The sequence below is a fragment of the Solanum pennellii genome, chromosome 2 (genome assembly GCF_001406875.1).
Source record: "Solanum pennellii chromosome 2, SPENNV200".
Lineage (NCBI taxonomy): Eukaryota > Viridiplantae > Streptophyta > Magnoliopsida > Solanales > Solanaceae > Solanum > Solanum pennellii.
This window is the reverse complement of record NC_028638.1, coordinates 29,902,137-29,911,520: the sequence shown is the minus strand read 5'-3', so window position 1 is coordinate 29,911,520 and position 9,384 is coordinate 29,902,137. Positions and strand designations below refer to the sequence as shown.

The window sequence follows — 9,384 nt, the reverse complement described above, 5'->3', positions numbered from 1 at the left end:
AATTCAGTGCATAGTTCCAAGTCTTGGACATCTACACCAGTTATAACCTTCTTCTTGGAAGGACTTTTATCCATATGGTTGGAGTTGTGACTTCTAACTTGCATCAGATGATGAAACTTGTTAGGAAGGATGAAGAGCTGGTTATCCATGGCGAGGGAAGTCACTCCGACAGACAGGCGCCAATTATTGATGAGGTATCTTGAGGTACAGATTTTCACACGGTGGAGCTGGTAAATGCCACCGGTGAGGACTTGTCCCCACAGACTCACATGCCTACCGTGTACAAGATGATAGCCACTATGATGTTGCAGAATGGTTTTGAACCAGGTTTCGGATTGGGAAAAAATTCCCAAGGAATTATTGAGCCTTTTCCAGTCCCCGTAAAATGAGCTAGATATGGTTTGGGGTACATCCCCACAAATAATAATATGAAGGCGAAGAAGAGCAGTGATCAAGCTTTGGCTAAGCCGATCCCACATCTGTATCAATCATTTCCAGTCGGGGAGTACGTTGATCATGATGGCCTCGGGGAAGGAATCTGCGACCTTTTTGAAGAGATTGATGCCATCATAGAAGAAGAGGTTGAGCTAGCTGGTATCCGCGATGTTGAGCCCGGAGAGATGCTGCATAATTGGACCTCCACGCTAATCCTCATTAGCGGAACTTGTTGGTAGAAGGGCATCATTTATGCATATTTCAATCGGTGGTAGTCCGAAAGAGGCCCGAGATCCATCATTTTACTTAATTGAACTTTCAAATTTTCTAATGATGTTTTAAAAAGGCAACATGGCCCTGGCCATGGCCAAATTTTGCGTTTTTTTCTCATTTAGTTGAAAGCCTCATTTATTGAAAATTTTCTTAATTATTTATTTGCTATATTCTACTTTCCTAACTTTGTCTATTTATGGTTTCAGTAATATAAGTTTTAAACCTGCCAATGTCATGTCATGTCACGAGCTGAACGAACAAAATGAGGCAGGTGACAACGAGATCAATGAATACGAAGAGGAAAATGAGGCACCGGAATATGTTGCTGAAGAGTTTCTGCAGTTTGAAAATTAGCATAAGCCAAATTTAGAGGAAACTGAAACTGTAAATCTGGGAGACCAAGAGTGTGTAAAAGAGGTCAAAATCAGCGTTCACATAAATGAAGATCAAAGAAAGTGTCTGATTTATTTACTCACCGAGTACATTGATGTGTTCGTCTGGGAGGTCAGCGACATGCAAGGGCTGAGTACCAATGTTGTGTCTCACAAATTGCTGACTAATCCAAGGTGCAGTCTAATGAAACAAAAGACTCGGAAGTTCAAGCCTAAATTGAGTTTAAAGATCAAATAGAAGATCACCAAGCAGATCGAGTCTCGACTAGTGGAAGTGACGCAATACCCGACTTGGTTGGCCAATGTTTTTCCGATTGCCAAAAGACGGGAAGATCATAATTTGTGTCGACTACAGGGATCTCAACAAAGCCAGCCCAAAGGATAATTTTCATTTGCCAAACATCCATATTCTGATCGATAACTGTCCTAAGCATGAAATGCAGTCATTTGTGGATTGTTACACAGGTTATCATCAAATTCTGATGGACGATGAAGATGCAGAAAACACAGCTTTTATTACACCTTGGGGTGTATATCATTACAGGGTGAATGACATTTGGCCTCAAGAATGTTGGTGCTACCTATATGAGGGCTATGACGACTATATTTCATGACATATTTCATAAGGAGATCGAGGTGTATGTAGATGACGTTATAATCAAGTCCAGCGATAGTTCATACCACTTGACACATTTAAAGAAGTTCTTCGACCGTCTGCGTCGTTATAACTTGAAGTTAAATCCCGCCAAATGCGCTTTTGAAGTTCCAGTCGGCAAGTTGTTGGGATTTATAGACAGCAAAAGGGGTATTGAGCTCAACCCTTCCAAGATTAAGGCGATTCAAGATTTACCTCCTCCGAAGACTAAGTAGGAAGTGATGAGTTTCTTAGGGAGGTTAAACTACATCAGTCGATTCATTGCCCAATCAACTGTGGTGTGTGAGCCTATCTTCAAGTGAAGAGTGTCAGATTGCTTTTGATGCTATTAAGAATTATTTGTCCAATTCACGGGTGTTGGTACCTCCGCGAGAAGGGAGTCCTTTGTTCCAGTATTTGTCCGTCGCAGATAACGCATTCGGATGCATGCTTGGGAAGCATGACAAAACAGGGAAGAAGTAGCGATCCATCTATGATATAAGCAAGAAGTTCTCGCCATATGAGTCTCGTTATACTCTTCTAGGGAGAACCTGTTGTGCTTTGAATTGGATTGCTCAGAAGTTAAGGCATTATTTGTATTCTTATACAACATATCTTATTTCCAGAATGGACCCTCTAAAGTATATTCTCCAAAAGGCGACGCTGACCGAAAAGTTAGCTAAGTGGCAAATGTTGTTGAGTGAATTTGATATTGTGTATGTGACTCAGCCCAGTCCTTGGCTGATCATCTTGCAAAAAATCCTGTTGATGAAGAGTATGAACCGCTCAAGACTAATTTCCACGATGAAGAAGTATCGTTTGTGGGTGAAGATATTTCTGAAATGTATCATGGTTGGAGATTATTCTTTGATGGAGCGGCAAATCATCATGGAAAAGGTATGAGAGCGGTCTTAGTGTTAGAATCTGGTCAACACTATCCAATCGCAGCTAAGCTCCGATTTAATTGCACGAACAACATGGCTGAGTATGAAGCTTGTATTCTTGGTTTGAGAATAGCCATTGACATGAATATGAAAGAGCTACTGGTTATCGGAGATTCAGATCTGTTTATTCATCAAGTTCAAGGAGAATGAGCCGTGAAGAACCCAAATATTATACCTTACGTGCAGTATGTACAGAAGTTGTGCAAGAGATTTCATAAGATCGAGTTCAGACATACTCCCAGAATAAAAAATGAGTTGGCCGATGCTCTTGCCATCATCACTTCGATGATTAAACATCCAGATACTGATTGTATTGATCCTCTGGATATAGAGCTGAAAGAACATCCAGTCCATTGTTCACATGTTGAAGCAAAACTAGGCGGTTTGCCATGGTATTTCGATATAAAGAAGTATTTGGAGTGCGGGATTTATCCTGAAGATGCTACATCCAACTAGAAGAAGTTGATACGCCGTATGACTCTTAATTTCTTTCTAAGTGGAGAAATTCTTGATAGGAGGACTCCAGACTTAGGTCTTCTTAGATGTGTCAATTCTGCTGAAACGACAAACTTTATTGTACAAATACACACTGGAGTTTGCGGCACGCATATGAATGGACTCACTTTGGCAAGGAAGATCATGCTAGCCGGTTATTTGTGGATGACTATGGGGAATAATTGTTGCAAGTTTGTGCAAAAATGTCATAAACATCAAGTGCACGGTGATTTGATCCGAGTGCCGCCTCACGAACTCAATGTTGTGAGTTCACCTTGGCCTTTTGTAGCTTGGGACATGCATGTCATCGGTCCAATAGAACCAGCCGCTTCTAATGGACACAATTTTTTTCTGGTTGCCATCGACTACTTCACCAAGTGGGTAAAGCAGTTTCTTCCAAGTCGGTGACCAAAAAAGTTGTAGCTGATTTTGTTCGCAACAATCTGATATGCAGGTTTGGAGTGCCAGAATCCATCATTAATGATAACGGTACGAATCTCAACAGTCACGTGATTCGAGATATTTGTGAACAATTTAAAATCACTCACCGAAACTCAACTGCTTATCGTCCCCAAATGAATGGAGCTGTAGAGACTGCCAATAAGAATATCAAGAAGATTCTGAGGAAAATGATTGAAAATCACCGAGGTTGGCACGAGATGTTGCCATGTGCTTTATTGGGTTATCGAATAACCGTCAAAACATCGATTGGGGCTATTCCGTATTTGCTAGTATATGGAACAGAAGCAGTCATGCCTGCTGAAGTTAAGATATCGTCATTGAGAATCATCCATGATGCTGACTTGAGTAATGCTGAATGGGTGAGCAAGAGAATTGATCAGTTGACCCAGATTGACGAGAAGATGATGGTTGCTGTTTGTCATGGTCAACAATATCGACAGAGAATGATTCGTGCTTTCCACAAGAGAGTCAGACCAAGGATTTTTAAAATCGGTCAGTTTGTCCTTAAGCGCATTTTCCCCATCAAGACGAGTACAAAGTAAAATTCACACCAAATTGGAATGGACCCTACATGGTTCGCAAAGTATTTTCTGGAGGTGCTTTGGTCCTGTCAGAGATGGATGGCACCGCATGGCCGAAACCGATCAACTCAGATGTTGTCAAGAGATACTACGTGTGAAGCTTAGTGTTTATATTTCTATCATTTCCTTGTATGCATTCTATTCTTGCTTGTAATTTCTTTTGTTTAAAATTTTATCCCTCTTGTAATGAACTACGTCTAACCTGAATTCTCAAGAATGAGATACGTAGGCGGCCTATGTTGGCCTCGGTCACCCCATTTATCCCTTTGAATATTTCTTTGTGTAATGAACTACGTTTGACCTGAATTCTCAAGAATGAGAGACGTAAGCGACCTATGTCGGCCTCGGTCGATTTTCTTTGTAATTTTTCTTATTAGTGTCAACCTTTGAGGGGAACTACGTTTGACTTGATTCCTGCCTCCACGGAATACGTAGACGCCACAAGGGGTCGGTCATATTTCCCGTAAGGTTTATATTCCTCTTTACAATGAAAAATGGGATAGAATTTTTGAGAGGGTATCAAAAATTCGTGAGAAGAAGATTTTTCCTCAACAGGACAAGATTGAAGATATTTCGAGATTTGCAACTAGGACAAAATTGTTGAGAGAATCTCAAAAATTCCGTGACTTACTCACCGGAAGTCAAAAATGAAGCCGAGACAGTTAACTGAGACAGAAATTTTGAGGATGGCATCAAAATTTCAACTGGAGTTTGTCAGCAGTCTAGGATGACTTTGAATAATCAAATATACCTCCAAGCATCAGACTCAAAGAAGTTAGTTAAGCCTGACGTGACATGACACTTGGCAGTGACCCTTTTTCTCAAAATACTTCTTTTAAAAAAAAAAAATTTCTTAAATTTTTTAATATGGTGTTTCATGTGTTTTGGCATAAAATATTCTGTCTCATCTATCAAGAGTTGGGGGATCAGGAAAATCAACCAGAGATATCATCACAGGGAGCAGATGACTAAAGAATCGACACAGATCAGTTCATTTTAAAACTAAAAATTTTTCTGTGGACGCATGTTTATAGTTTTGCTCTGAAAATCAATAAAATTCTTAAATCGACGGTATGGAAAAGTCAAGGGGGAAAAGCTCTCCCAAATTGACGATTTTTTTGTTGACGCAGGAATTATTTTATATTGTGCATATCAAACGTGAATCAAGCGAAAATCTCAAGAAAGGATTTACGGTTATGTAAAGGATGTCATCTGCATCATATTATCACATATGATATTACTACTACCCAAAGAGGTCATTTTATTTGTATTGTCGATTGAGATGATACACTACCCGAAGGGTCATTTATTTGTATTGTCGATTTAGATGATACACTACCTGAAGAGTCATTTTTCTGTTATTTCCAATTGAGACGATATGATTATCCAGAAGGAACCCAGAAGATAACTATGTTGCTCGATTGGAGCATTTTCTTCATTTGGTACCAAGGATGGCATTAAGAATCAATATTCATGCATTGCGAGTTAATATTCATTCATCGCGAAAGATCATGCATCGCGAGTTAATATGCAAGCATCGCGAGAAGGTATTCATACACCGCAGAAAATCAGGTATCGCGGGAAGATATTCATGCCCCGCTGAAAATCATGCATCGCTGAAAATCATGCATCGCTAAAATCAGGCATCGCGAGTCAATATTCATGCATCTCGAGTTAATATGCAAGCATCGCGAAAAGATATTCATACATCGCAGAAAATCAGGCTTCGCGGGAAGATATTCATTCCCCCAGAAAATCATGCATCGCGAGTCAATATTCATGCATCGCGATTTAATATTCAAGCATCGTGGGAAGATATTCATTCCCCGTAGAAGATTATGCATCGTGAGTTAATATTCATGCATCACGGAAGATCATGCAACGCGAGTCAATATTCATGCATCGCGGAAAGATCATGCATCGCGACAAGACATTCATGCCTCGCAAAAAGTTATGCATCGCGAGAAAATATTCAGGCCTCACAGAAAGCTATGCATCGCGGGAAGATATTCATGCCCTGCAAAATATCATACATCGCGAGTTAATATTCATGCATCCGGAAGATTATGCATTGCGAGTCAATATTCATGCATCACGGGAAGATATTCATACCTAGATAAATCACGCATCGCGGGAATATTCATGCCCGCAAGAAATCATGCACTGCTAGAGAAGGAAATCGTGCATCTCAAGAGAAGTATTTACCCATCGACATCAACTGCGTCTTTATTTGGCAAGATTGGACGCTAAAATAATCATAAGAGACGATATCAAGAGAAATATCAACAATGCATCAGCTTTTATTTATTTCGACATCAAATGAAGAGTATATTGAAGATTATATTGCAATCATAATACATAAGCTTTATTTGCTTGATTCCTAAGGTTTAAGGATATATAGGCGGGTTCAATGTCGAAAACTTGGCTGTATTCCGAACTTTTGTCTTAAATTCTTGTTTAAGAGCATTTCGGTCCCTTCATAATTTTGCATCGAGATGACTTTTGGATTCTTTCAGAAAATCGTGCATCAAATCAAGCATACAAAACTACAAGTGGCCTGAATTCTCCTATAGCCGGAGATATGTAGGAAACCCATTTCCTGGGTTCGGCCATAACTCCAAAGTCCGTGCCAAATCCCTTCCCCAAAGATGAATATGTAGTCGATCAAAATTGGCTTAGTCAAATTCATTTTCCTCGAATTTCTTGCATCAATCCGAATAAAATGAGGGACAGTTGTTGACACCCAATTTTTACCCTCCCCGATAATAATTAATTGACGAGTTTCTTAATTTTAAATGATTTTGAAATAATTAGATTGGACAAAGGTAAAAATATTTTTCAAGTTATTCTAAATTAACCTTACCACTTTTTCATAATTTTAGGTGATACATATTGATTTACATAGTTAAAAAATCATGTATAATTGACATTTCTTATAAATATTCAGAATTGTCTCAAAAGATTTTAGTTTTGCGTAGAGTTTTTTCATCTATTTTAGCTACATAATAGTCTATCTTAAATTATTTAGTTTATAGGTAGATTAATTAATTTATTTTGGTTAATGTTAAAAAGCTCGTCTTTTAATTCATCTTGCTCCATCGTATCTTAGATTCCAGCCATGTTTTTCAGCTCGGGCAAATTAACTTTTGATATGAGCTAAGACTTCAAAGAATTTGGGCATGTAGCAAAATTCTCCAGCAATCCAAGTTCCTAGGCCCAAAGGTTGCCGCCCCAATTCCATCAAAATACCCAGACCCAATTTCCATAACTGATCAGCCTCATCTCAAAGTTACACCTGACCCAATTCCTCCTTTCCCTATTACCAAAACGAACCCAGAAATTCCAATGCGACAGTAGATCACGACGCGTACGATTACGCTCCAACAATACGCGACGTTATTCCCCGCTTTCCAGAGCAACGCGTGAGTCATAACCCAACAGTGATTTCACGCCCCTATCCTTTCCTCTTTCCTGTCTCAGGCAATTTTAGCCACGCCTCTCTGTGCTTGCACGATTCTGGCCGAAAATAGCTGCGAAATCGTCCTCGCAACCCGGGATGATGCCACGTTGAAACTAGAGTACAATGAATTGATCGAAGCCATCCGTTCTTCTTCCCTTTTCGGAATGAAATTGAAAACCTCAGAAAAAGTTTCATGGTAAAAAATGGTGAAAGAATTTTCAAATTTTCTTGAAGGGGATGGGTCTCAAATCTGAAATTATACCCTTTTCCCCTTTAAATCAAAGGAACCCTAATTTCTATCCTATATAAACTTCCTTTCCTTCACTGATTAGAGGGGGCGATTTTTTTTGGGATTTTTCTTTTTTTAGTTGAAGATTTTCTTTTGAAATCTTGGCGAGAAAAGAAAAGAAACAAGAGTTTGTTTCCATCCCTTAAAGTAGTTCAAGTGTGAGTCGCTGTTCAGGTCTCCTTGTTGCTGTTCGATCCGTGTTTCCAGTGGTGAAGTCGTTGCTAGCATTGGTCCTAGTCGCTGTCCGTAATAAGGTAAATGATCCACAACTCATCTCTTTTTATTTCCTTTTAGATTGTTGTGTGGTGTGTACTCATGCTCTTTATTTATTCGATATGACCCTACTTGATGTGTTCAACTTGTAGGCACTCTCTTCATCTCATTGTTTCTTTGAAATCGGCAACGGGGATTTGTTTTCATTTTCTTGTTTGACATGAGATTTGTACTGAAGTTATTCTGCTACCCTAAGTTCAAGATACATATATTTTTTTTAGCATTTTTCGATTGTAGCCTTTGCATTTGCTAAAAATGTAGGTTTATCGGTTCGGGATAGCTTTAATATATCTTGAGTCCATAGTCTCTAAAATTATATTCATGGTTTTGTTATGCGTTTTAGACGTTAAAGTGTTCCCTACTGCTCTTTACTTGTTCTCTTGTTTAGATAGGATCTGTATTTTTTTTATCGTCTGGAGACTCTGCCTCCACATGTTTTAGTTCGTAGGTTTTTTCTTTAGTTCTATGTATATTGTCTTATCGTTTGAGTCAGCCTACCCTTTGAAAATCGAAGAGCAAATTCTAAAAATCGGCGTACAAATTTCGAAGTTGAAAATGCAAAACAAGCCATGGAGTAGAAGAGATTGGGCCTAAGCCCAAATTTATTTTCTTAAAATGTTGTATTTTGTTTATTTTGGGCATTAGCCCTCATCGCTTTATTTATTCTTTATTATTATTGATAGAACTTTAGGACAGGTAGAAAAGAAAGGGGTGCAAATATCGGTCCATGAGGACAGAAACCAGATTTGGACCCCTCTTTCTCTCTCTCTCTATCACTCTCTCTTACTTTTCTTTTTCGTCTGTTTATTTGTCATTTATTCTCGCTAGTTTTAGGGTTAAAGAATCCAAACCCCGCAAGAAGCCACTTTGTTTAACGACTTAATCAAATCAAGTGCAAATAAACTTAAAACAAATTTTGCAGATCTCAATTAGATAGTAAAATTAATACTTCACGTTTTTAAAGCAACTCTATATAATTTCTATCTTAAGATTAAGTTAAACGATTTTTAGCCAAGCTAAATTAGTTATCGGATAACCGCAAGTTAGCAGACGTCTTAGGTGCTTTCAAAACCTTACTAAGACGTTAATAGAAATTCCCGAACCCTCTTTTAAGTTTTCAAAATGATCTTTCTGTTTAAGTCTTTT

At 38.7% G+C, this 9,384-nt stretch overlaps 1 protein-coding gene across 1 annotated transcript; it reads left to right on the top strand.

Annotated features, from left to right (window-relative positions):
* Positions 1-1,649: 1,649 nt before the first annotated feature.
* On the top strand, positions 1,650-3,134 carry LOC107009859. The gene is made up of 3 exons (XM_015209179.1): positions 1,650-1,905; positions 2,464-2,780; positions 2,865-3,134. Exons 1-3 carry the CDS (start codon positions 1,650-1,652, stop codon positions 3,132-3,134), a joined length of 843 nt encoding a protein of 280 aa, XP_015064665.1.
* The last annotated feature ends 6,250 nt before the right edge of the window (positions 3,135-9,384 follow it).